Below are 27,577 nucleotides of genomic sequence, written 5' to 3' on the forward strand. Positions count from 1 at the left end.
CCCTGTGCTTGGAACCGAGCGTGTGTCCCGAACAGCCGAGGCACTTCCAGGGGTGTTGCTGCCTGGTGGGACAGACCAGCCTTCTGCCGCTTGCTGCTGGCGTGGGCGAGAATGCGACCCCCTAAAACGTGTCCCTGAACCCAGCGATGCTGCCGGGAATTGCAGGGAAGCGTCTTCCATGGGGTTGGACGACCTTTCCCAAGCAAACCCCGCACCAGTGATTCAAATCAGAGCAAAATACAGCTGGATGTGGCATCCTGTGCCGGGAGAGGGGGTCTCGGGAGAAACGTTACCCAGCCAGGGGGTTTCATGGGACAGAGCAGCTTTCATAGTCCTGGTTGTTGAAGAAAACCCCAAGAAATAAAATATGAACTTCAGAAGCACTTGAGCCAACCCATGAACAAATAATTTTAATATTTTTTTAGCAGACTGTAGTTTTTTCGGAGCTCCACAGTCTCCTCTCTTTGAAGTTGGACAGATACAGTAAACACAACAAATATATGATACAACCCATCACAGCTGGATTAAAAAAATACACAAAAAATATAATACATAAAAAATTGGATTTTTAACATTGTGGACTGACACAGCTCTAAAAATGGTGATTGTAACCCTGGTAAGCTTTACAAAGTCTTTAAAAAAATAAAACAGTACTTCATGTGAAATTCATAAATACACTGGAGGAGAACAGAGGGGCTGAGGGGCAGGGGAGTTGAGAAAGTGTCTCTGGGATCCTGGCTAAACCCCGGCCAGGGCTGCTGGGGGCACCAGTCAGAGTGTGCCTGGGGTGTGGGTGCACGCCCTGGGGCTCAGTGCAGGTGGGATGGAGGGATGCAGGGATGGAGGGAGGGGTGGAGGCACAAACCAGTCCAGTTAATGAAGAGCTTTGTCCCCGGTTGGGGCTGGGAGTGGGGCACACCTGTGTTTTATGGTGGGGGAGTTTTGAGTTTTCATTCCCAGAGTTTTAGATCAGTGAGTGAAACGGAAGAAGAAAAAAAAACAACAACAAAACAACAAACAAACATGCTACATATGAGAACTCAGCCAGGCAGCCCTGGCACAGCACTGGGATAGGATGCCAGTGCCTTGCCTTGGATTTTTCCCTCTCTCTTTCCACCCTGCTCCATCTTGCCCTGTTCACTGCAGCTGCCTAAGTCCAGTCCCACCACTGAGCCCTCAGCTGGGCGTGGGGCCAGGATGGCTCTGCCCTGTCCCACAGGGATGGGTGTCTTCTCCCAGCAGCAAGAGGTCAAAGTCCCCCTGCCTCACCAGACACATGGCATCAGAGTGGCAGCCAAGGCACTTTCCTGGGCTCTGAGGCTGTTCCTGCTCCTTTGCACCTGGCAGCATTGAGCCTAAACCTGCCCTGTCTCCCCATCCTGGGCTTTAGCCCCCCTCAAACCACTCCTGCCCCCCTGCAGCACTGGTCTCTGCATTTCCTGCCACCTTCACTCCCCTGCCAACACAAGAAACCCGTCCAGACCTGGCCACCTCGGGCTCCCTGTCCCCCTGCCAGCCTCCTGCCACCTTGCTCCATGCCACCTTGTCTCTCTGTGCCCCTCCTGCACCCCAGGGATGCTCTTCCCAGCCTCTGTCCTTGCAGTCACAGCCTCAGAACTGGGCACGCTGCATTGGCTTACTTTGGGCTGCAGCCACAAAAATACCTCCAAGCAGACCCAGTCCCTTATCCTGGCATCCTTCCTGTTCTCTGTCCCCTCTCTGTCTCTGTCCTCTCTGTCCTAAACCCTGCCCACTGACAGCCTGGCCCTGCGTTGCTCAATATGCTTTTCCCTGCACGAGCCACGTCTCTGGCCACTTCCCACAGGATGCAGGCAAGTGAACAGAGCAATCCAGAACAGTCAACACAGAAAAGGCAAAAAAAGGTGAAGAAAAAAGAACCGAAACAAGGAAAATGTACATATGCAAAGTAAATCAGGCAAACCTGACCTCACTGCTCTCTACTCATGACTCCTCAGCAAGTGACCACAGCGGGGACATTGAGCCTGGGCCACCCCCAAGGGCTATCCTTGAAAGCGCACACAGAGCTCAGGGGATCCCACACAAAAAACAGCCAGAGATGAAAACATCCTGAGCCTTCCCTACACAAGCCACTCCCTGTGCCTGATAGTTCTGCTGTTGCCTCCAACCCAGCCAACTCTGCTGTCACCTCTGCTGGTCACCAGCATGGCACAGGGCAGAGGCCCAGGCACTGCAGAGGGTCATCATCCCGATTACAAGCACGGTGTCCTTTTAAAATGTATTAAAAAAGCACTTTAACTTAAAAAAAGGAAAAGAAAAAAAAAAGAGCCATAAAAAACCATGGTTTGCATTGTCAATGCCCTCATGCCTTCACTGCCACTGGCTCCCAGTGCCCCAACTGCGCACAGAGAAGCCTCCCAGCTGCCAGTCCCAGGGAGGCAGCAATGTCCCCCTGCTCCACTCTGCTCTGCCCTGCTCCTGCCTTGCACATCCATCCCCAGGTCCCCACTGCCACCTGGGCTCTGCCAAGCTGTGCCAATGATGCTGCTGCTGCCATGCCAATCAGTTTTGGACCCGACCCGGTGCAATGCCCCTCCCAGCCCATCTGTGCTCACTCCTCTCCACTCAGGACCAGGACCACTTCTGAGTGAGGGTGGGGGTGAAAGAAAGGGTCGTTCTCTGCTTCGACATCCCGCTGGTGACGGCACGGTGGGATCCTGGCCTTTATCAGCAACACCGAGGACTGGTCTCTCCTCATCCAGCACCGGATGTGGGTTTCCTTTCTCCCTATGTTTCTTTTCCCATTCTTTGTTTTTTTGGTTTTTTTTTCATTTATTAAAAAAAAAAAAACAAACTGTTCCTAAGTAGAAAACATCTGCAATCACAAGTCAGTCTTTTTTGGCTATTGTTGTTCTTCCTCCTCCTCCTCTCTTCAAATGACTTCTCACAAGGCAACAGGCACGGGCGGCTACTCTGCATGGCCCCCTCCCTCCCCTGCACACCCCTTGTGCCCCTGCCTGTCCCCGAGTGCCCCTAGTCCTTGACCAACTTGTACACATGGTGCTGGGCGCCGTGCTCGCTGGTGGAGACCTCGAAAACAAAGGCAATGCAGAGCAAGGTTTCCTGGGTATCCCTGTTCGTAACAACCTGTAGCAGAGCAGAGTGTGTTAGGGGACTGCTGTGGGCAGATGCAGTTATTCAGGGGGTTGCATGGGCACAGCCACTTTGCATCATGAAAAATTTGTTACCCATTATTTGTAGGGTTGCACAGGCACTGGCATAGTCAATTTAATTGCACCGTCAATATTTACTACCCAATTTTGGGGGGAGGGGGAGGAGGGGACAGGCTCAGGAACAACCTGAATTGCACCACCAAAAATTTGCTACCTGTTGTTTGGGGGAGGGTTGCCTGGGCTCAGGCATAGCCACTGCATTTGCACCACAAAAAATTGCTACCCATTATTTGGGGAAGGCAAACAGGCTCAGGCACAGCCTATTTAACTGCACTGTGAAAAATTTGCTTCCCATTATCTGGGAGACTTGTCCAGGCTCAGGCATAGCCACTTTGTTTGCACCATCAAGATCTGCTCCCTGGAATTCAGGGGCTGTGTGGGCTCAGACACAGCCAGGAGTACCTGAGCTGCTGGAGCGCACGCCCAGGGCCAGTAGGGCCAATGCAAGTGCGGGCTCCACACTTCCAGTGGGAAACATTCCCTGGAAAAGGAGTGGAGGTACCTGCAGGATGGTGAAATTCTCCAGGACACTGTTCATCATGTACTTCTCTGGGAGGTGCTTGAGTTTGTGGATGAAGTTGATCATATACTCGCACATGGGAGACCGGTGGATGCGGTAGATGAACCGTCCGTTCTCCAGACGTGCATACTCCGTCTGCAGGGGACAGCCAGAGTGAGCAGCTGTCACATGGGACGGAGGCATGGGCAAGTGGTGGCCAGCTGGGACATAGTGATGTCCTCTCCACTCCGCCCATGGACAGGTATGAAGCCACACGTCCTACACCCAGCTCTGGGGCTTTCTCCATCCCAGGACCCTCTGTGGACCAATTCCTACCCCTTCCCGATGCAGCAGGGCATGGAACTCACCTCCACTTTTTCCACGACCTGCTTCCCAAAAGAGCACACCTTGGTGGATACTGTGATAGTCATGTTCTCTGTGCTGCTGTACTGGCTGCTGACACCATAGAAGGTCCCCGGCCCGTCCTGGATCGTGCTGTTCAGATCAGCCTGGAGAGATGAGGGGAGAGAGGGTCCCATTAGGCACCACCACACCCAGCTCTCGATGGGGACAGCAGACACCAGCTTTCATGCTGGCAGGGGGCCCAACCTGCAACGAGCCCATGGCTCAAGGACGACCCTTCCCATCCTAATCCTCCCAGCATCATACCCAAAATTTGACGAGAAAGAAGGAGTTCTGGGGCCCACGCTCATAGAGTTCCTTAAGGCCACCTTTCTTCTCAGGAAACTTGTCATAGATCTGGCGGATGTCCACGGCCTCCAGCAGCGGGTCGCTGTACGAGGGGTTCGTCTGGCCAATGTGCACAAAGAGGTGTTTGCTGTACTGTAGGGACCAGGGACATTAGAATGAGAGGTCAGGTGAAAGCAAGATGCCACCAAGCACAGGTGTGTGTGCCACCCCCCTCAGCTGGTGGGGATACGGAGGGGACTGTTACCGTTTCAGCATCTCGCGGCACCTCCATGAAGGCGGAGTACTCCAGCAGCCGGAGCTTGGCGGAGGCGATGGTGCGGTCCTGCCAGACAGGCACGGCTGATGCAGCTGGCGGGAGCGGAGCCAAGGGCTCGTAACCTGGGGCAGGGGGAATGACATGGGGATGGGGGGCAGCTGTGAACTGGGGTGAGTCCCCCTGCAATGCCATGGTGCTGCTGTCCTCACTGCATTCCCCACTCTCCCTTCTCTCCCAGCATGGGGGTTTTCCCACAGAGTGGCTAAAACACGGGATGTGCCAGTCCTACTCCTGAGTGGAGGGGACCCAGCTGGGAGCAGCAGGGTCCTGCTCACTGCAGGACTTTTTGCCAAGTTTAAACTCAGGCTTTTTCCCCATCAGGGCTGGGGAGGAGCCTCAGGTGGGTAGCACCGTGGGTGGGAGGGGACAGGGGACAAATATGACCTGGCAGAGGCGCAGGGTTCCCTGCAAGGGGGCAAGGACATGACTTACTGGCTAGTGATGGAGGCATGGGTGGCTGGATGGGGTAAGCTGGTTGTGCAAACGGTTTAATGCTGGAAAGTAAAGAGCATCATCAGGTTACCAAGCCCAGGATGCCCCACTCCCTTGCCAAGGTGGGGTCCTGCCTCGTGCCAGGTAGTGGAGGGGTTTCGTACTTACTCCTGAGAGGGTCCAGGCTGTCCTGGGATAGGCCCACTCCAAAACTGGGAAAGTAGCACAGGGAAAAGTCAGCAGCTTATGACTTTCTGCCCCGGCCAAATTCCCCTCACCTGCTGCAAACAGCAGGGAGCCCCCATTTCCCCCCCTGCATTGCCACCATGGCTGAGGATGGCTGTTGATCATCCCCCTGTCCTGTGTGGCTCATGCACAGGGACCCATGCTCCCCCTGCCCCAGGGGGTCCCTGTATGAGGGAACGTGGGGTTGTGCTCACCCTGGGGGCAGCAGAGAAGACGGCCTGAGGAAGAGGAGGTGGGGGGCTGAGCTTGTTCTGCAGGACGCTGGCTGACACGATCTGCGCAGAGGACATGGAAGCCATACTCTGCAGAGCTTTATCCTTCGAGACCTGGTCCTGGAGGCAAAAGGGAGAACAGGAAGGTAGTGGGGGTTACAGGGGCAGACTGAGCTCCCTCAATCCAATTGTGCCTGACAGGTTTTGCAAAGCTAGGAGCCAACCCTGCAGCCTGGCCGAGGGGTGAGGGCAGAGGGATCCCCCCACCCCTCTCAAATGTACCCATCTTAATTAACATTTGAAGCTTGAAAATGTTCCCTGGGCAAAAGGTGATGGCTCTGGAAGATGTGAATCCCCGTCCCCCTCCCAACCCCTGTCGCCCCCCTCCCTTGGGGTTACCCCTCCATGGAAGAGGGCAAAAGGCAATGGGGAACAAAAGGCATTTCAGACTCGAGCTCAACTTACCAAGTTCATGGCCTGTCCACAAAAGAAAGGAAAAAAAAGGTTAGAGCATTGTGGGAGCCTATGGGTACTGTGTGCACCTCCCCATCAGCCAGGCATCCCCACTCCCAGCTCATCACAGCATCACACAGATTTGGGGAGTGAACCCCTCGATCTAGTTGGTCACCAGGGGATTGCACGTGGTGGCCATTTATGCCTGGGCTTAATCCCACCAGGAACAGGATGCCAAAGTCCCCCAGTATTTTATGGGGTCACTGAGGTGAGCCAGGCCTGTGCCTTTCTTGGCTCTTTAATAACCTCCACAATCTCTTCAGAGGCCCTCAATGCTTGCCAGGGCACAGAGAGAAAGAGCTGCCAGCTCCTGCTCTGACTGGCAAAGGGCACCTGCACCTGCCATGTGTGCATTTATATAGGAGACCAATGATTTTTCCTTTTCCCTTTTGCTCTGGAGGTCACAGCACCGCTGGGCAGGAGCACAGGGCTCAAGGGCTCCCAGGTATTGCCTGGGGCAAGGCTGTTCCTCCACTTGCATTCACAGGACATGTGCATGCTGGTCCCAGTGCACACCCTCTGTTTTCCTTCTGAACCTTCCCCAGGGATCAATGCTTCATTTATTTTCACCTGGGGTAGGGTGGGAGCACAGGCATGCAGCCACAGGCCGGGAGCATGAACACACACATGACTGCAGCTCAAAAATACAGACACTGCTCATGGAAGGGAATTTCCATCCCACAGTGGTGCGTGAGGGCAGAGGGCTGCCCGCACCGATCTTGAGAAAGGATGTTTTGTATCCCCAGAGTATTGCTCAGGGGGATCTCTGTCCTGGCTGTTCCCTGCCAAATCCCGCAGGGAGCCTGGGGATAGAGAGCACAGCCATGGACACGGGCCTCCAGCCCTGGACCCCAGGGGTCACTGCTGCCTCCAACTCCCCCTTTGCCCTGCGCTGTGCTGTGCAGCAAGGAAAGCTATTCATTCTATTTTATGTTATTTTGTTGTAAAGGCTTCTGCTGTTGCTGACCCTGCTGCCCCCCTCGCCTCCCTGACTGCCCTTCTCGGGAGCTGGGTTTAAGACATACGAGCACAGAGGGCCTCCCAAAATAGTTTCGGGTGCCATCTCCCAGCTTCTCCCAGCAGACCAAACCCTCCTGGGCTGTGGGAGCCCTCCTGCCACCTCAGTCATGGGGCACTGGGGTCCTTGCTGAAGGGCTTTGGAGGGCACAGCTTGGTAAGCTTCCAGGCAGCATGAGCTGGAGCTTGTTAAAGCTTTGAGGACAAAACTGCCAGCTCCAGCTCTGATGGTGGCCCTTGCTCTCAACTCTGTGGCCCCTGCTGCCAGCCCCAATGCTGGAGATGGACAGAGCACCCAGGACAGGGGAGGCTGGTGATGCTTTTGGGACCTCAGGGTCAGTGGGCTGAAAGGTTTTCTGAGCTCCCACACACCCAGCAAGGCAGTAGGTCACCCCTGGAGATGCCCAAGGAGATGCTCCCTGGTGTGACAGTGCAGGGATTCAGTCGGCACATCCCAGGAGCCGCCTGTCCCCAGTGGGCAGTCGTGCAGTGGGGACTGCTCTGCCCCCCACCTTGCACCGTGTGCGTCCAACCCCAACAGGGCTCGGTCTTTCGGTGATGCCCCCAGGCCTGTCTACGCCCCCCCATCATCACCCTCCCCACTGCCACCACAAAGCTTGGTGGGAATGGTTATGGAAGGATTAGTTGGGCTCCAGTTAGGAGGAAAGAAGAAGAGAAGGAAGGAAAGAAAAGCCAACCAGAGAAGAGAGAGAGGATGATCCAGTTTTTCCTCACTTGGCTCCCTTGGCTCCTGGAACCATGGACTGCCCCGACACTGCTGAGCCTCCTTCCCGGCAGCGTGGCCCCATCTGGACCTGCTGCCACGCACATCCCTGAGGTGCCCCTAGGCCATACTCACATCCTGGTGTCTCACAAGCCAGGGGGTTGGCAGCCTGCAGGGAGCCCCCTGACCCCCCTGCTTCTGCCCACATCCCACCGGCAGCTGTCCTGAGTAGGGTCAGGTCTCAGTTGGGGAGGGGAGTGGGCCTTTGCATACCTTGCTTAAACCTTACTTTGCTTCACTGGCTGCTCTGGGGAGATCTTCTCCTCCTGGGAGAACCCCTGATGGCCCAAAAGAGGGGGCAGCCCTCATACATCACTGGAGGAGGGTTTAAACCCACGTTTCCCCATGGCAGAGTTGTTGCCCAGGTGAAAAGAGGAGATCTGGCACCCAAATTCACCCTCTTGAAGGAAAGGGAAGGGCTCTGTTGCCCCTCCTTGCAATTCTCTCTGGGCATCCCACAATGACACCTGTAAAGACCATCTGGTCCTAGAAGCCAAGTGAGCGGGAAGAAAAATAAAACACCAAAAAAGAAAGGTAATACAGGGAAGCAAGCGGCACACCGCAGAGCCGAGGGTGTTAGTCGTCAGCAGGCGGGGGGCCAGCGATGCGGGGGACGCGTACCTTCAGCTTGGACTGAATCTCACGAGATTTCCGTCGGGCAAGAACCTGCAAGTGGCTAGAGACCTGCAGAGAGAGAGCAGAAGGAGAGGGGGAACAGCAGAGCCGTCAACCAGAGGAAAGGAGGAAGAAGGAGAGGGGCTGCCCATGCTCACAGAGACACCGCCGCAGACACCTGGGCAAGGGCGTCAACGTACCTTGATGCCAACCTGGTACTCCCGCACCTTCTTCCGAGCTAGAACCTGTATGTGGCTGGACACCTAGCGCCCGCCACGCCGTTCGGAAAGGAAAACACAGAGAACGTGAAGATATGTTCCCCCTGCAGGGTGGGATGCTGTCCCCAGGGAAGGGAGTGTGGAGAAATGGGGGAGCACTTTTTGCTGCCCAGGTGATGCTTCTGGAGATGCTGAGGGTCGTGCACCTGCCACGAGCTGGAGGAAGGAAAAATGAAGGGGACCCTGGTGCTGCACTGCTTGATGCTTGTTTGTGCCCCCCTGGCTGGGGTGAAGCTCCTTGGAGTAAAGCTGCTGCAGTTGAGTGGGTCAATATTTACCATGTCTTGGAGATAGACAGACCCTGCCAGCCCCTGCGAGGGTCTCAATAACCTGAGGATACAGCCTCGCAGGTTTGGGGGTGCCCCTGGGTTACTTGGCAGGGGCTGCAGTGGGACTGCCAGTCCTAAATTAATCCAGGAGGGACTGGCTCATTGCCCCAGGGCTCCTGCTGATTTTGCAGGTGGGAAAGATGAGAAAGTGGTTTTTTTGTGTCTAGGTCCCTGTAGGAGGAGGATTCAAAGAAAAGGGGCTGATGTCCAGGCAGGAAAGGTGCAGCATGGCTGGGGTCCTGCCCTGAGCCACAGGCAGGGGGGCGTCTGGCAACCCACCAGGCTTTGGGGCTGATTTTAGGAAGAACCTTCTCACACCAGTGCCAGTCTGTCCAAGAAGAGACACGAGGCTGTCCAGGACACGAGCGCACAGAGAGATCAATGCCATGTCAGCTCTCCCCTGTGCTTTTCCTGAGTCCCTCCAGAGCATTGCATTCTTCCCCCATGGAGGGGGCCTCAGCTATGTCTTTAAGCCAGAAATAAAGTCCTGCTTGGCACTGGTCTAAACACAGGGACAGTGGCCAGATTGTGGTCCCTCTCCCTCCAGCATAAGTCCTGGAGCAATGTCACCTCCAGTGTCTTGGGACCAGCATTCCTCTCTTGCTGGGACTCATGGCAGTCCCAGCCTAAGTGTCCCAAACCCATCCATCTCCCTGTGGTGGGAGATGCTCCCCAGCATCCAAGGCCACTGGTTCTGCCAGGACGGGTGGTTTGGCTCCTGGCTAGGGGCCACCATGGAGGGGAGGGAAGAGCCACTGGACATGTGACAAACAGATGTCCCACTGAGGGCTGCAGCAGCCTGGTCCTCAGACAGGTTTGGTGCGGTGAGGGCTCCAGGGATGAGTGTGACCACTGTGTGCTCCCTGCCCTGTCAGCGTCCCTGTCTGCCCCAGCATCCAACAGCGCAGGGCAGCAATGTTGGGGAAAGGGTTCTGCGGTACCTCTGGCCCCACCAAGACCAGCACCACAGCCCTGCACAGCCAGTCCCTGGGTCCCTGGCTGAGTTGGGGATGCCTTGGTCTCAGCCCAGGGGTGCCTTCGCTGTGGCATCTGGCAGAAGTGGTAAAATGCCTGGCAAGGGGCAGAGGTAGGAACAGTCTCCAGATCCAGGAGGAGCAGCAAAGATTCATGCTGACACACACAGATACACACACTGCCCGGATAGAGATTTTGAGGGCTCCTGCCACCCACGGGGTGACCTCAGCCAGGCAGGGGGCTGGGTGCTGCCTGCTCCTACAAGCCCTATTTCAGGGCATCCTGGGAGAGAGCAAACCCGAGGGGGATTGTGCTCACAGGCGAAGCTCCTCACAGAGGATGGGGGACCTGCTGGCAGCAACGGTGGCTCCAGGAGGGGATACGGAGGGCGGGCGATGCGGCCGGAAAACCCGCTCCCCCTCGGGCTTACCTGGCACCCCCTCCCATCCCACCCTGACCCCACCCCAGGAGAAACAGCAGAGCAATGCCTCACCTGCTTCCTCGTCCGTGTCTTTCCCGTTCGCAGCTTGATGTACCGGGCGATCAGCTCGTTACGACCTGCCGGCACAGCCAGGAGTCAGCCCCGGGAAAGGAGAGCCGGGGGCATCAGCCCCGGGAAAGGAGGGCCGGGGGCATCAGCGCCCGCAGCGCCCGCGGCCCCCCCGGTCCCCCCGGTCCCCCCGGCCGGGCGGGGGAGGCGCTGCCGGGAGGTGGCGCTGCCGGGACAGGGTCGGGGCTCGGGGGGGCCGGGACAGCGCTGACACCCCGCAACCCCATCCCACAGCGCTCACACCCCACAGCGCTCACACCCCGCAACCCCATCCCACAGCGCTCACACCCCACAGCGCTCACACCCCGTGCCCACCCCACACCGGCTTTGCCAGCCCCACACACTGGGGCTCAGAGGGAGGTGACAGTCACCGGGGACTACAGCGGTGTCCCCAACCACAGACTCCCCCAAAACTCATCCCAGCTGGAGCCCCCTGGGAGCCGATGAACCCGCTCCCCACAGCCCTGCCCGCAGGGGTCGCGGGCTGCTCCCCCAACACCCCGCTTCCCGTTTGCAAGCCGTGCTGGCCTTTCCACCAGTATTTCCTAACGTCCTGCTTTAATTCGAAGCAGAAGTTGCTTTTGTGCCACATTTCAGGGGCCAGCTGTGGCCAATCTACGTTCAAACGTCAGAGCAGCTGGGAGCTTTCTTCTCCCGGTCCCGGCCCCCCCGGTCCCCGCCGCCCCCCTCGCCCCCCCGCGCACGGGGGCGGCCAGGCACGCCAGATTTATTTTAATGGACCAGATGGTCGCGGTTGGAACTTGTCGAAATGCCCTTGGAGCGGGTTTCAGCTTTAAAAGAATAAAAAAATCCCTTAAAAAAAAAATGCACTCCCCTCTCCTCTTCCACTCCAACTGGCCCCCTCCCAGCCCCACAGCAACTGGGCCCTCCTGGGGACACACACACATGAGGACAGACAGGGCCAGGTGCCATGCAGGGATGGCTGCACCCTGGGGTGCCCACGCCAGGCTGGAGCTGGTGGGTGGATGGCAATGGGGGTACCCCTTGCACAGCCAGTGTGGCACCCTAGCACTGAGCACAGCTCCCATCCCTTCAGACTCCCAGCCTGTGCCAGTGCTTGGCCTCATTAGCACCTGACAAGGGCCAGGTCCTCAAGGGTGCCCAGGTGAGGCGATGCCCACAGCAAGGTGATGACAAGGGGTGCGGGCAGAAGGGACTCTGGTGCTGAGCCCCAGCTTGGGGGTACATCTTCACTGAGCACCACAGCATCTCCCTTTGCATGCCCTTCTCCTGAGTCCCACCCTGTCCCTCCCATACCCTGCTTGTGGGAAAGAAATATTGGGAAAAAATATGGGAAAGAAATGTAGGTGCCTTCATGGAGCCAGTGGGGCAGTGCCAGCCCAGCACCTAGTGCCCAGGAGCCAGGGACAGCATCTCCTGCACCCGTCCTGCCTCACAACGTGCCCAGGCCACCCTAGGCTACACCCTTGCAGCCATCCCTGTACCCACGTGCCCTGTCCCCTTTCCTTGTGATTCATCTGGACCGTGCCATTCCCTCTGAGAGGGCATGTCCTCCTCCAAATTACCACATTCCTCAAATTCCTCTCCCCTGACACCACCACATGAACCAGTTGGACAGGCTGGGTTAAAAATAACCCATCAGGCAGCAGAGTGTAGCAAGGCCCAGTATGCCCGTCCTGGGTCCTGGTCCCCCAGCTCCCACCTATTTTGCCAATCCCGCATCAGTGGGGTAGGGGCTGGCGTGGCTGTGGGCATCCCATTGGACCCCCAAAAAGAGAGGGGGGGTGGAGAGCAGTGGCACTGGCACACCCTTATGTCACATGCTGGCATCGCTTGTGCCTCCGGTGACCCTGGGGGTCCTGGTAAACTTGGTATGGCCAGCCAGGGATCCTGTGAATCCCAGTGGGGAGGTGCTGGAGAAGGTGGGGGGAGATGAAAGGCGGCTGGAGGGGGCTGCTGCCTCTTTAAGCAGCTGCCAGATGTCTCCGAAAGGCTGGAAAAACCGGTTGGGGTGTGCTGCGCAGGGCCAGGCTCCCGGCGGCACTTCAGCTATTCCCGGAGAAATCCAAAAAATGCACCCGCTTGGGAAGCCCTGTGCTCCCCCCCACCCCCCACTCACCAGCCCTGGTGCTGTGAGTTGGGGGGCCTGGCAAGCAGGGTAGCACAGGGAGCTGGCATGGGGACAGGGACAATGGCATAGTGCTCTCCACAAAGCTGCATCCCCTTTGCCCCTCTCCACTGGCAGTGGGTGAGCCATTGCCCTGACAGCAGCATCCTGATGTATTTTGGAGGCTGGGGATAGAGATGCTGGCCCTGGTCCTGTTGTCACCATAGGGTGATGGTAACAGCCTGTTGCTGACTTTGAGGTCACCAGCCCTGGGGGTGACACCCTGGGAGGTGGAGGGGAAGAGGGACCAGCCCCTACCATGGCAGAGATAGAGACACCATTGCACCTTCCACTGCTCTGTGGTGGCACCATGCACCTCATGTCAGTGTTACCTCCTGCCTACATGGCCCATCCTTATCCTCTTTCTCCCAGTTGCAGTCACCAAGACAGAAGTGTTTTGGGAGACACTGGAAACAAGGCTGAGACACCCCCAAAATCATTGTCCCAGTGGGGCTGACCAACCCTGCTGCTGCCAACAGCGTCACCAAAAACTGAGCGGGGTGTAGATGGCTCAGGGTGGGTGAGTGACCCTTGCCACAGGGTGCTCACCACCGGGTCCAGTTGGGGAATGTTTGGGGAGCGATGCAGAGGCACACAGGAGCAGGAGGGTTGGGGCTGCCTCTGGCCCTGCAGTCCTGCACCAGCTCCCTGTCCTCGCCCCCTCCCTGCCTGACGGCTTCACCAAACCAGTCAGTCCAGCAAGGCCGAGAGAAGGAGGGAGCGGGAGGGAGAGCCAGCGCAGAGGGAGGGGACGTAGGTCACTGCCACCTCCCCAGTCCAGCTCTGGGATGAACCCGGAGAAGCTGCTTTCGGGGCTGGGGGGTTGCTCAAGGGCAATGCCCCAGTGTGGGTTTGGGGCAGAAGGTTTTGCTTCAGCCCTGGCCACCCCATCCTGGCCAGAAGCCCAGTGCCCTGCCTGCTGCCTCCATCCTGCCCCTGTCACTCACCGTACATCTTGCCCTCGTCTGAGAGGATGATTTTCCGCCGGCCACAGGGTGGGTAGATCGCCAGCGCCTCCTGGAAGCTCTGCTCAATGTCCGGACTCCACACACCCTCGGCATCATTGTCCAGACTCTTGTCCATGCCATCCTGGCCATCTTCCCGCCCCTCCCCGGGGCTGCCGCTGGCGTTCCAGCTGTTGGACGCTATGGTGCTGGCTGCTCTGGGCTCCGACCCTGAGCCCCCACGGACACACGACAACCTGCTGGGACACAGGGGACACCTGTTAGACCCACAGACCCTCGCTGGGGGCATGGGGCTGCAGTGACAGTGCGGTCCCAGGTCTGTTCCTGGCTCTTGCTCTGTCCCCACTCACACCCAGAGCAGCATCTAGATGTGGGGCATCAGAGACAAACAGGCTTTCCTTGGGGGCAGAGCCATGATTTCCCCAAATCCAAGCCACAGGTGACCACCTAGGATCCACCCAAATAAAGTCTGGGAAGAAAACTGCCTGGTTACTGCATTATCCATACAAGGAACTTGGGCACATGGTGCTCATGGGTGACACCTTGGGACAGGGTGGCAACAGCCCTGCAGCTTGTGAACCCTGACCCCACACCAATACCAGCTGCCACAGAGCAGCCTCCTTGAGCGAACTGGCCCCAAGAACAACCCCAACCCCCAAAATCCCCGTTCCACTACGCATGGCAAAGGCAGAGTTGTGATTTGAAGGGAGATGCTGGGTGGCTCCAATCCAGACCCCACTAATAGGAACCAGGTGGCCGGAGCTGTCCGGCAGCCCTACCCCTGGCACTGGGAGAGGCCCCCCACTCTGAGGATGCTCTGCTGGGGCCCCAGGCCCTCCCCAGCTGGTGGGTGATGCTGGAGAGTCTTCAACCCTCCTCCTCCTTCTGCTCTTCTCCTCCGTTTGCCTGGCTCCCAGCGCAGTGTTTCAGTGTTTTGCAATAACATGTTTGGCGGCAGCTGGCGGCGGTGGGAGCAGAGTAGAGAGGTGTCTCCTGCGCCGCCGTGCTTCCCGGACGGGCTGGGAGTGTACAAAGGTCTCCGGCACAGACATCTCCTTTTAAAGGAACTGCCGAGCCCGCTGGCTCAAGTACGCTCTGAGGCCTTGCCTTTTTTTTTTTTTCCTTTTATAAAAAAAGAAACTTACCCCCCCCATCTCTCTCTCCCTCGTTGTGATGTGATGTCAGCCCCTCCGGTCCCGCTGCCCGTCCCTGCCCGCGTCCCCCCCGCCGCCGCTCCCCCTCTTGCCGAGCACTGTGGCCAAATAAGGAGAACTGGATTGTAGGATTGAGCCAGCCAGCCAAGGGAGGGATGGTGGCAGCAGTGCCGGACGGGCCCGCAGCACCACGAGGCCCGAGCTGTGCTTGCTGCTGGGGCGCTCCGTGGGGCAGCCCCCTGGGAGGGATACGTTATCCAAACCTAGCAGGGTGTTGGGGATGGGAGGGTGGGGGGACACCAGGACCAGACACTGGGCAGGGATGGCATGGGTGGCACGTGGGGACAGTCCCAGTGGGACCCTCACTCCCCCTGCCCCTCTGCAGCTCATCAAGCACATCAGGACTCCGTCCCAGTGGGGCACCTACACCGGGGTGCAGCTGCTTTGGCCGGGTGCTGAGCCCTGGCTGCTCTACAGCAGTCCAAGACCCCCCCACAGCTCAGGAACCCTCAGACATATGGAAACTGGAGATGACTCAGCAGCACACAGCAGCCCAAGACCCCACGGCTGCCCCCAAAGCCCACAATGGCCTCCAACCCCACAGCAGCACCATGGCAGCCCCAGACCCCCCAGCACCACGGCAACTCAGAAGCACCCAGCCTCAAGATACCTCGGTGGTCAGGGACCCCACAGTCCGGTGCCAGCCCAGCACCCAGCAGCATCCCAGGACCCCAGAGCACCACGGGGCTGCCATCAGCTCACCCTAAGAGCAGTAAGCCCCAGGAGCTGGTGACGGGGGCTGACTTTGCAGGGACCCACTAGACTCCTGCCCTTCCTAACTGATAAGTGCAATTAGGGCCAAGAGTGAAACTATAGGGCTGAGAGCAAAACCGTGGGGCTGGCTCCACCACTGCAGGCAGCGTGCCCAGTGCCCTGGGTCATCGTCCCTGTGCCAGGAACTGCATGCACAGGCAGGGTAAGGGCTGCCCCCACACCCTGTCTGCAGCACACGTGCCCCCCTCCCTAGGAGATCCCCAGCCCCCTCCCACCCCACTGCCCCCCCCCAGCAGGGAAATCCCAGTCCAGCCTTTTCAGGGAATCTGGGAGAGGAGGGAGGGTGATGCTGGGGCCCCGACCAAGGTGCGAGGAAGCAGCTCCTCCTCCTTCTCCTCCTCCTCCTCCTCCACCGAACCTGCTCTTGGCCAGGCCAAGACATTGGATTTCCTGGAGGGAGGGTGCATGCACCGCGCTGACGCAAGGCACGGCCGAGTGCCGCTCCACCCTGCCCCTTACAAAACACCAACAGCAGCAATTAGGGAACCGGCAGGGCTGGACGGCCCGTGGAGAGACCGCGGCCAGACCTGCTCCGGGCAGGGAGGGGACCGGACCTGCCGGAAAACACGTCACCTGCTCCTGCCTCCCGGCTGCTCCCCAGGGACAGGGCTGGGAAGACCCCTCCCACAGCACAGGCATCTCTGCAGCCTTTGGATCGGATCCCAGGACCACTGATCCGCGGAGCGGTGCTTACCCCCTCTGGGGATGCTCACGCACCCATTGCCAGGAGGGCGTCCCCACATCCAGCTCACTTGCCCCTCTGCATCCTGCCTTTGTGGGGGGACACACTCCAGGCCACGGCTTTGGAGGGTGATGGAGGGGGCTGCACCCTTGTGAGGTCCCCCAGCCGATGCAGGACGAGTGCCCGCAGCAGGCAGGGGAGGATGCCTCCAGGGCAGCCCTTATCTCCCTGCGAGGACAAAGCTGGAATGGTGTTCCCACGAGCTCCCAGAGCTCGGCCCCAGCACCACTGCGGGGGATGTGAGGGAGACCTGGGGCCTGAGCAGGCAGCAGGGCTGCAGGCAGCTGCCCTGTTGGGAGAGCTGCTTGGGTGGGAGGCCTTGCTAAAGCAACAAGAAGCCTCTTTAAGCTCTGCAAAGGCAAAGAGAGTTCCAAAGAGGGAGGGGTCCTAGGGAGATGAGTGTTATCTGGTGGGTGGGGGGAAGGAAATACTTCAGAGGAGACTAGCTGTGGTCTGAGATGCGTGGTGGGTGCCCCGCGGGGGCCGGGCAAAGGTGTCAAGGCCAGGAGCAAGGTGCTGCTGGGACCAGCACAACCAGCTGTGATAGAGATCAGGTCAAGGGTGTGTGGGGTGGCATGGGGGAGAGCACTTGGGGCTGGGGGCACAGGGACATTATGACATAGGCAGAGGTGCCTGTCACCCCCACAAAGCCTCTGTGCACCCTGTCTCCATCCCTATCCCGTGCCACCAAGCTGAGGGGACAGCATGTTCCTCTATCCCAGCATGGTCAGCCCCAAAAGCACTGTCCCATCTGTGTAGCCATGAGGCACAGCCCAAGCAGCCTTCACACTGCTCCAAATCCTTCTGTCCTGTTTAAACTGGGACGGGGGGTAGGGGTGGCTATTGTCACAGCATCCCCTCAAAGCGCCTGGGATGCAGGACACGATAATCAGCATTTGCTGCACAAGAAGGGGGACTGCTGGCACTATCTGGAGGGACAAGATGTGGGGCACAGCAGCCCCAGAGTCCCCTTCTTATCTGGGGCTCCCCCAGCCCACGAAGGGGGACGCTGGGAGAAAAAGACCCTGGGAGAAAAAGGTGCTGGGGACACTGCAGAAGCAAAGGACAGGGTGGGGGCCAGCAGCATTCCGGTTCTATCCTGCGTCCACATGCAGGGGGCCCAGGGTGATCCAGTCCTTCTCCCTCTCCCCTGCACCCAGACCCCATGGAAAAAGGACAAAAGCTCATGACAAGCCCAGGCAGGTGTGGCACAGAGCAGTGCTCAGCCTCATACTGGCACAGTGCTGCCAGCGCCAGCCCTGCAGGGGGAATGAGTGAGGCCACCATCACCCCTGTCACCATGACCCTCCAGGGGTGAGGGGGAGAGAAGCCCCCATCCTCCCTGGTGTTGAGGGTGCAGCCCCCATCCAGGGATGGCTTTACAAGACCCCAGTTGAGCAAACTCCAAAGCTGAGACTCCCAGGCACCCCAGCTCCTGCCCACATGCCCTGGCACATTGGGGCTCAGTGAGAGCATGGCCAGGGCCCTGACTCCAGGCATTGATTTGTAGGCAGGCAGAGGCCTTCATTACTGTGCCTCTCATTTCAGGCAGGGGAGCGCTGGCTGGAGGCAATGTCCATGATGCTGCCTCTGCTCACCTGGTGACACGGCCGGAGGGAATGCTGCCCACACCATCACACAGCCACCAGCTCTGCAGAGCCCCTCGAAAGAAACCCAAAAGCTGTGGAGCTCCTGGGAGACACCAGCAAGACCACAACACACCAGGAAGATGTTGCTCTGTCTGCTGACAACCCCAGTGAGCGCACAGAGCCGAATGCTCTTGGCTCTGCTGAGGATGACCCTACATCACTTCTCTTGCTCTTTGCAGGAGTCCCATATCCCTAGCAACTTGCCCAGGGACCCTTTGGGAACACCCTGCCCCATGTCCTGCCCCAGACACTACCCCATTCCCACAACCATCCTGGTTGGCATGAGGCTGTCCCAGGGACAATCAGAACTCATCAATGCGGGTGGCAGCAGCTGAGCAAGATGCGGCACGGCAGGGAGGGTGGGGGAAGGAGCCTTGTTTATATCACGCTCCTCTTCCAAACAGCTCTTGCTGTGCTGAGGGATTCCCTGGATCTGGGAGAGAAGGGCAGCCACTCTGCTTTCTCCCACCCAGGTTTGCACCTCTCTGCCAGGTCGGGAGGACCAGCCATGTTTTCCCAAAAGGGTCCCCTGGCACAGTCTGGGGACCCAGGCAGTGGCAAAGCTCCCCATGCACTAGGCTGGCTCCCCGTGAGACAGCCCAACTAATTTCCTCCTCTCTATTGCTTCCTGTCCCTTCCGGCTTGGCGGGCAGCTCAGGAAGCAATCGGAGCGAGAAAACTGCAGGAGGCCATGTGGCAGCATCCCACTAGGGTCTGAAGAACTGCCAGGGCTGCCCGGGCACATGGTCCCCAGCTCCAGCTGGACCCCTGCTGCTCCCCAGCTCCCAGCAAAGCCCTGAGCCTCGACCTGGCAGGGATGTGGCTGGTCCCCACTCAGTGGCACACGGCTGAGAGATGCTCAGACCTCTCATCCCAAAGGGCTGTGGACGAACAGAGGAAATGTGAGTGATTTGCGCCAAAATATTTTGTCAGGAAGGAGGGAGGAGATGGGGCAAACCCAGGGCACAGCTCCCTCGTAATAGCAGAACCACGGGCATTCAAACCAACCCCTCCATCCCCTCCTCTTTCCCCAGCCCTGGCAGGGCAGCAGAGCTGAGTTTCGGCTTCTGGAGGACCTGAGCCGGTTTTGCTCAAGCCTCCAGGCTCAAGACCTGAGGGCAGAGGACAGACGGACACTGTAACCCAGCATGCCTCCCTGGCCCAATTACATTGCCCTGCCCAGCCAGGACGGGGCGTTTCACCCAGCAGCGCATAAATAGAAAGCTTTTACAGCATTAATTGCTCTCTGTGTTATGAAACTAGCTGGATGGAAACAACAGGGTTGGAGTCGCCTGCCAGGGATGGGCCACTGCCATGCAGTCCTGCAACACCCCCAGTGCTAGTGGCCCATGGCACAGCCAGTGCTGGACACAGCACTCCCGGGGGACTGTTGAATTTGCTTTGCTTCTGTGCCAAAATGTGTCCATTCCAGAATGTCTCCCACTGAACATCCCCTGTAGATGAGCTTGGAACGGCCCACAAGTCTTGAGTCCTCAGGGACTCCCAGCTTGTCCCAAGGGGAAGCTAAGGGGCACTGCTGTCAGGGGAGCACTGGGGGAGTCTGGGCCAGGCAGTCCTGTGCCTGCAGTGGGATGGGTGTCCCACCATCTGGGCCAGCCAGGCATTTCAGGAACCCCAGCAGCCCTCAGATTTGCTCCTGGGAGGAGAAATGCCTCCACAGAGGAGCTCCAGGTACCACTGACCCCATTTTTGCCATTGCAGCAGGACCAGGGAAAATGTCTTCCAGGGGACACCGGCTGCCAGGCAAGGAGGAGGAGGAGGAGGAGGAGGAAGGCTGAAATGAATTTCACACGCGCCCCCGGCTGCCTCCACCCCCGCGAAACCCAACCCTGCCTGGGCAGCAGCTGCACCCACTGCCTGCGCTGCAGCACCCGCCAGAGCCCAGGGTTAGCACCGACTGTCACACTCCCACCTTCCAACCAGGAGAAATCCTGTGGGCTGGAGGGTGCAAGAACTGACTGGGGGGGATTGGCACCTCAGACACCGGGCAGGGGGGCTGTCAGGTATTACCGTCCCAGCTGAGACATGGAGATGTCCCTGGCTGCCAGAGTCTGGGACAGAATGTGACATGGAACTGTCACCTGGACACTGTCGCCCATGTGAGGGGGCACACTTCCCTGCCCTCTTGCAACGAGTTCAGAATCTTGAGGCAGTGCCAAGCTGAGGTCCTGCAGGAGCTGTGATAGCAGGTACATGCTGCCTGGCACAAACTCCATTGGTCACTTTTTCTCAGAGAGGTATATTTTGGTTTAGCACCATTTTACTGCCACCACCCCAGACAGTCCCAGCAAGCAAATCCTTGTGCATGCAAGGAGCATGTCAGGAGTTCGTGGCAGTGAATCGCCTTCTCCCAGCACCTCTCACCACTGCCTGAGCCGAGAGCTGGAAATGGGCACAGTGATTCCTGTTCCCGCAGATTGAAAAATTGCTCTGGAATTCTCAGGGAGGAAAGTTGCTAAAAATACATGAAGGCAGTATTCTTGGTAAAAGAAGGAGCTCCAGCAAGGAGGATGGCCCAAGAGCGCCAGAGAGCCTGGCAGGGTGTGCTAGCCCCCCACCCTGCACACTAACGTCCAAACATCGGAGCTGGACCCTGACCCTCAGCTCTGTGATGCCACCAGGCAAGGCTGCAAGCAGGGCACAGCAGCCGCCTCACATGAGAGCTGGAGCTCAAACTCATGCCATAGCTGGGCACAGGTGCTGGCAAGCACCAAGAGAGGACCCTGCCCAACTTATCCACCAAGCACACAGGCACAAAGCTGGGCATGGAAAAGCAGAGTCTTGGACCAGACCTCTGCTCCTAGACTGTGAAGCACTCAGATCTTCTTGCTAATAAAAACCTGACGCTCACTTGGGTCGGGGGCTCACATGCCTGCAGGCGGGTGTGCTTCTTCCTAAACCAAAACTGCCTAAGCTGGTGGGGGGGAGGTAGGGGCTGGCTGCCTCTGGGGGAAGGGCGGGCAGCAAAGAGCTGGCATGGGAACGGCAGCCCATCCTCCACACACCCGCGCCACTCCGCGTCTGTAAACTTTGAACATCTTCCGGAGAGAAGTTAGTGGCTATTGTGAACAGCTGGATTTAATTTTATGAGGAGCGAGGAGGAGACAGTTGTGGGGAAATAATAAGGCTTGGCGCTCCCAGGCGAGGATCCCTGAGCCCGGCCAGCCTTCCTGCCTTCATCGCACTCCGCCGGGGGAGCGCTGGCGAGACAGTCACAGTGCAACTGAGGCATGGAGCAGCATGGGGCTCACCCACCTTCTGCGTGATGCAAACCTGAGTCCAGATATCTGGGGCTTCGCCCCTGTGTGTGTCCCCAGACCCATCACCCCTCCAGCAGCCTGGGCATCGGCAGTAGCATGTCTCTTCCTCACAGCAGAAAACTGGGCTGCCAACACAGGGCCCACTTCCCAGCCCACAGCAGCATCTTCAGACCTAGGGACCCCCAGTGCTCATTCTCGATACTGGTGGGCCACCGATGCTTGTGGGCCACTGTGGCGCAACACCTCCCTCCAGCTGGCTGCTTCCCGTGAGGCTCTGCCCACCTCCTAAAATCAGTTTTAGCTCTGCTGTCCCCTTACCAGCCACCCCCTGCAGCCAGGGGAGCTCTGCCAGCACACACTCCGGGTCTGCACTGATCCCCCCACAGCAAGGAGGAAGGGAATCAACCAGCCTCTTCCAGCACTTGCACCTCACCTGCCCCCCGCCAGGCAGCACTTCCCAGCGTTACTTCTCCCAGGGAGAAGCGCAGCCCTGAAGCTCGCTGCAGTCACTTCCGTGCCTCTGGCTCGCAGGAGCATGGCTGAAGGTGAGCTCCTGGGTCAGCCTTAACCAGCTGAGACCCAGCACAGCTCGTGACACACCCAGTGCCCATCTGGAAGGTGGCAGCAGTGGGCACGCTCGGTTCTGGTGCTGCTGCTGTCTCATGGCACATAATGGGGGACACTGAGAACATTGGAGCATTGCATCTCTTTGGGACCAGGTGGGGGGACATGTTCCATTGGGATTTGCACCGCCAGGATGGGACATGCTTTGTAAAATCAGTGTTCCTCCAAACCCTTCGCTGACAGGATCCTGTTGGCTGCAGAGCCCTACACGAACACTGTCACCATGAGGCCACCAGCTTCCAACCCCAGGAACGAGACTGTGGGGTTCATGGCCTGTCACCTCCAAAGGGCTCCACGTGTGCTCATCAGGAAAGTCCACAATGAGCTGCATGGGGAGCCTGAAACAGCAGCCAGCATTGCGTGACCCCCTGCTCCCCACCACCATGGGCAGGCGAGCGGCCGACCGGCACCACGAGGAGGTTTTGCTGGGGCCCCTCGCTCCCATTTCACAGGCGGGGAAAACCAAAGCACTGGGAGCTGTAACAGCATGTCTGGACCCGCAGCAGGATCTGGACGTGCATTATCGCAGAGGGGGGCTGCTCCTGCAGCGTGCCCACTGCAGGCTGGTGCAGGGCATGGTTCCACCGGCTCACCCCATCATTACCTTCCCTCCCTCCCTCCAAAAAAACATTTCATAAGTTGCCACGTGATGGTGGCAATAGCAAACACCCATGCGCTTCAGGTGCCTGCCCCAACCACAACACGCAGGTGCCTGGGCTCGGCTGCCGTGGCTCACAGCCCGGCCTCAACCCCAGATAACACCTTGGACAAACAGCTGAGAAGCTGAGAGCATGGCCTGGCCACCCAGCAAATCCCCCGTGGATGGAAGCTCCCAAAATCAAGGGTAGTTGGTTATATCCCATCCATCAACAGTGCTCAAGGCAATGTAAACACTGTGGCAGTCTCGCCAGCCCCTTGCAATTGCCATCAGGGATCTAATAAGAAAGGGAACCTCCTAGAGATGGTACAGTTTTTGGACAGCATCCAACCCGTTCATTGAGGGATGGAGGGATGCCAACCCCACAAAGAGCCCCAGGATGGCTCTTGCCATGTAAGTCCCAGCAGCACCCTTGGTTAGGGCTTTGCAGCCCTTTCTCCTCTCTTCCTCTCCATTCTCCACTCCCATGGACAGAAGAAGAGGTACTAATGCAGGAAAACACATTTTTTTCCCAACAAACAGCCCAAAATTGCCCATTTATGACCTTTCTGGCTGTTGCACGCCTCCACCAGTCCCACCACTGAGCTCACCTGCCACCAGCCTCGTGCTCTCTGCGTGTTTGACAGGAGCTGCGCAGTTACTTGCTTTTTAATACCTTAATTATAGCTGATTACCACTGCCATCTCCACCTCCTCAGTGCCATGACCTGCTCACACACCACCAGGAAAAGGCTCCTTCCTTCGGCACAGTGCCAGGGCCACCAGGACTCGCCTCCCAAACCATTTGGTGGTGGCAAGATGGGGATTAAATGGTGATTAAAAGGAGATGGTGTTTTTGATATCATGATAAATAGCGACCGTATGTCATGGCAAATGGATACAAGCCCCTTTTACTGGTGGACCTGGAGGCTGGAGGGTTCTGCTTTGCAGGAAAGGGATATTAGACATGGGATGACTGCTGGAGGGTTATGCTGTCCAAAATGCCCCCATTGAAGCATCCCCCCACTCTGAGTTGCGCCCCAATGTTGCAGTCACCCCCATCAGGACAAGGGTCCTTGAAATACCGGGGTGCCATTTACCCAAGGCATCTGGAGCCCACCGCTTTCAAAGGGTTATTTCTGTTAGAAAAGCCAGTGCAGTGCCAGCTGCATGCCCACCCTGGGGAGGTAGCTGGGTGCTTGAGGTCCCGGGGGACAGGAATGTCTTCCCCTGCATCGCCCAGCTGGGAGGGGAAATTGCTCACCCCACAGCCGTCTGCAGTCCCTTCCCATGGGAATGTTGGCCCTGCACACCCAAACCGGGCCAATTCCAGTGCCTTCTCCCAACAAGACACTTGTGCCTGTCCAGTCTGGTGGGGAAGTGCTGGGGCACTGCCACAGTGACCATCACCTGCCCTGTCAGCAGGGGTCCAAGCTCCCTCCCATTTCTCTCCTGCCTTCCCTGTTGCGTGACGTTGGTGAGTCCTCAACCCTTGCCCACTTTGGGGACCCTCTTCCTTCCGTTCCCGGGGGAAATGACCCAACTGGGGTGTGGGGAAGGGCTGTGGGGCCATGGAGACCCCAGGGCAGCTGGGTGCATGGGGAGGGGGGTCACCAGCCTAGCAAACTCCAATTCTCCACCCATCATTATGAGCACTTCAATACTGTGGGGGGAGGTTGGCAGCCTCGCTGGCAGGGCCCCCCGGGGTGGCCAGGCTGTGCCAATGCCCTGACTCACGACACGCACGTACCCGCGCGGGGTAAAGCGATAGGAGGGGAGAGAGGATGCCGGAGCCCAAAATACTCTGGTGTGCCTGACACGGGAGATTATCGCTTTGCTGATGGGACGGTTGCCCAGCCTGGCTTGTCCTGGCTCCCTGCAAAGCACCAAAAACCCCCAAAAGCTCTGCCCTCACTTTTTCCCATGCCAACCACTCAACAGCAGTGAGAGGCTCAGGATTCCCGCTGCCCCAGCAGGGCCGCCAGTACTATTTCCAGCTGGTTTCTTCCCAAACTCTGCTTTTTTTCTCAGCCGTTAGAACCCAAACACATTGTATAGGGCCTGAGCAGTTTCAGGGGGCGGAGGTGGGTGGCACTGCGAGGGCTTGGCCTTATTTTCCTTTCAAGGGGGTTAAGAGGACAAAAACAACCCCAAGCCCAAGGAGGGTGTAAAAATAAAATAATAATAATAATAATAATAACAATAATAATAAAGATGACACACTGCTGAAAATTATACATCTAATTGCTGCCTTGTTAGCAATGCACCCCTATGACGAGGCACAAAGTGTTTAGCATACAGTGTATGGTCATCCCCTACATGCGCGTGACACACATGTAGCGTGACACACGTGTGACCCCACACCTCACCGGGGACCCTTCCGCGCCGGTTCCCGGGGAGCTTCAGCTGGGACAGGCTATCGCTGCCCTTAGCGCCCGGTGCCCGCCCCGCACACTCCCGACGCACGGGCACAAGGCCCCTTTGTGACCCCAGGGATGAGCCGCAGCGGGGGGACTCGGCGGGGACCGCTGCGGGGGCAGCGCAACCCCGACGGGGCGGGAGCCCGGGGACCCGACGGTGAGAGTGGAAACACCGCGGCTGTGTCCCCCACACGCACACACCCCATCGGGGGGAGCCCCGGGAGGAGGTCCTGAGCTGGTGCGACCCCGCCGACCCCCACCATCCGCCGGGTCTAGATGCAGGCAGAGGTCTGCGGGCCGGGAGGAAGGAGGGGCTGGAGGAGGAGGAGGCGGAGGAAGGGGGGTTGGGAGTCTCTTCCCGGCCAGCGCTTACCTGCTCCGTGCTTCGGAGGGCTGGGCCGGCCGCGGATGCCGGGATAGGGGCCGGGGCCGGACCGGGGCCGGGGCCGGGACCGGGGCCGGGGCCGGGGCCTGGCCGGAGAGGGCGACAGGAATGCGGGGAGCGCGGCGGGCTCCCGGGTCCGCGCACGGAGCCAGGCGCAGGGACGGGAAAGTTTATGCGAGGGAGGAGCAGAAAGTTGGGAGTCAATCAGGAGGCGGCGGGGCCGGGCCGGGCCTCCTCCTCCCCCCTTGCCCTCCTCCTCCTCCTCCTCCTCCTGCTCCTGCTCCTTCTTCTCCTCCTTCTCCTCCTCCTCCTCTTCCTCCTCTCGGCCCTTCCTGCCGGCCGATTCTCCCGACCTCCCCGTCGGGGCAGCGAGGACGCGGGACTTTCCCTCTGCAGGGTTTTTTTTTTTTGGGAAAGGGCAGCCCTGGAACTCAGCTCGGCCCGGTCTCTAGGAGCGCCCTCTATGAACCTTCCTCACCATCCTTCTCCTCTTCCTCCTTTTCCGTCCGGCAGCCTCGGGATGCGGCCCCGGGATGCGGCCTCGGGCCGGGGCATGAGGGTGCTGCTGTCCCGTTCTGTCCCCAGCCGGCCAGGGCCCCCCGTGAACACCTTCATCGCTTCTGTGCTCACCTTCATCCCGCTCTGCATATCCGTGCCCCCCTGCACTTACCTTCGTCCCTGTGCTCACCTTCATCCCCTTCTGCACATCTTCATTGTCCTTTGCACACTCTAGTGCCCTGCTGCACATTGTCATCCTCTTCCTTATTCCCATCTCACATCTTCAACATCCTCCCAAGACCTTCATCCCTCTCCTTATCCTCACATATACACTCAGTCCCCCGCATCCTACCAGACTGCAGATTCCCCATCTCTCCCAGACACCCACCCCATGGTGCCCAGGATGGGGATCTCAGCCCACACTGTTGTGATTTCCCAAGGGAACTCATCCAGGAGCCAAGCCATGGTCATTTCCTCTGAGTGAGCTGATGGATGGCAACGTGCTAAGCCACAGCTGGCTGATGGCACACGAGTCCCTGGGCATGACCCAGCCCCACTGTCGGGAGCCACAGCCCCAATAGGGGCAAAACCTCCGGTCCTGCTGAATGAAGATGTGCAGCACAGACCTGTGCTGTGGTACTCAAAACCCACAGAGAGGAATCCTCCCATTGCCTTGCTTGGAGATGGGATCCTCTTTGCATCCCATCCCTTCTAGAAACACATTTTTCTAATTTTCTTGATGAGCTTGGTTGTATTCAAGCATTTTGGGACAAGCCAACTCTTCAGCCCATGAAGTGACAGGCTCTGAAGCATCCAGCACATTCAGCAATTGTGTGTGATTCATAAAGCCATATCGCATTCTTCCACCCTTGGCCTGGTGCTAACTTGTAAGAAATCTGGACTAAAAACTGTAACAAAATGGCTGCTATTCTCCAAGGGCTGTTCAGAGCCTCGTTACTCATCCCTTACTTGGGCAAAAATGACATTGAGTGCTCCTGGAGATGACAGCCTTAATTGAGTTCAATAGTAGTTTAGGCTGAGTAAGGCATGAGCAAACAAGTGTGCATTAGCCCATGAATAAAAGCCTGATCTGCAAATGCTTAGGAACACATGTAACGCTGTGCAGGGGAGTACCAAGGGGGTCGCTGCTGCTCTGGGCCCGCTGAGCAGGCAGGGGTCTCGCTTCAGCATCCAGTGCAACTGCTGGCGGTGCTGGGATGAGCTTGTTCTGGAGTGCAATGATTCGAGCCCGGCTCAGTGGTTTGTTTCTGTTCTGCCTCTTAATTTTTTTTTTCTCTGCTTCAGAAGTCCATAATCCTTGTTTCTGCTATTTTTTTGTCCACTGGTGGGAACAAGCAACTTCCTTTCCCAAATTATAATATAAAAGAGCTGCAAGCTGCAATGCCATAAATAATATTTTCTTATGGCCAGAACATCCAAGTCTAGGCAAGACACCAAGAACAGCTACAACATTGTAAAACTCCAACACTTCTCCAGAATGGATTCACTAATTAAAAAATGACTCCTTTTAAAAAGCAGTTGAAAAATATT

General features: G+C 58.1%; 1 protein-coding gene across 6 annotated transcripts; it reads right to left on the reverse strand.

Annotated features, from left to right (window-relative positions):
• Positions 1 to 384: 384 nt before the first annotated feature.
• Positions 385 to 14,098, reverse strand: TEAD3 (TEA domain transcription factor 3). 6 transcript variants are annotated; one of them, XM_027695268.1, is made up of 13 exons: positions 13,786 to 14,040; positions 10,633 to 10,697; positions 8,758 to 8,820; positions 8,564 to 8,626; positions 6,094 to 6,105; positions 5,611 to 5,748; positions 5,339 to 5,382; positions 5,171 to 5,232; positions 4,667 to 4,800; positions 4,381 to 4,554; positions 4,080 to 4,220; positions 3,715 to 3,867; positions 385 to 3,126 (listed from the first exon to the last, which is right to left on the reverse strand). In XM_027695268.1, exons 1-13 carry the CDS (start codon positions 13,919 to 13,921, stop codon positions 3,013 to 3,015), a joined length of 1,299 nt encoding a protein of 432 aa, XP_027551069.1. In that variant the 5' UTR covers positions 13,922 to 14,040; the 3' UTR covers positions 385 to 3,012. The 6 variants fall into 6 exon arrangements, with proteins under 6 accessions (XP_027551069.1, XP_027551070.1, XP_027551071.1 ...); XM_027695269.1 differs by lacking the exon at positions 8,758 to 8,820 and having other exon boundaries at positions 13,786 to 14,098; XM_027695270.1 differs by lacking the exon at positions 8,564 to 8,626 and having other exon boundaries at positions 13,786 to 14,039.
• Positions 14,099 to 27,577: the final 13,479 nt, after the last annotated feature.

This window comes from Neopelma chrysocephalum, unplaced genomic scaffold, assembly GCF_003984885.1.
Source record: "Neopelma chrysocephalum unplaced genomic scaffold, ASM398488v2 Primary Assembly neopelma1_100, whole genome shotgun sequence".
Lineage (NCBI taxonomy): Eukaryota > Metazoa > Chordata > Aves > Passeriformes > Pipridae > Neopelma > Neopelma chrysocephalum.

Excerpts from the sequence above, each read along its gene's own strand:
- TEAD3 (XM_027695269.1), bottom strand. The coding sequence starts at position 14,092 with ATGCCCCCAGCGAGGGTCTGTGGGTCTAACAGGTGTCCCCTGTGTCCC. Across the intron at positions 10,698-13,785 it reads AGACGAGGGCAAGATGTACG|GTCGTAACGAGCTGATCGCC; the intron begins GTGAGTGACAGG and ends CTGTGCCGGCAG. Across the intron at positions 8,627-10,632 it reads AGACACGGACGAGGAAGCAG|GTCTCTAGCCACTTGCAGGT; the intron begins GTGAGGCATTGC and ends CTCTCTCTGCAG.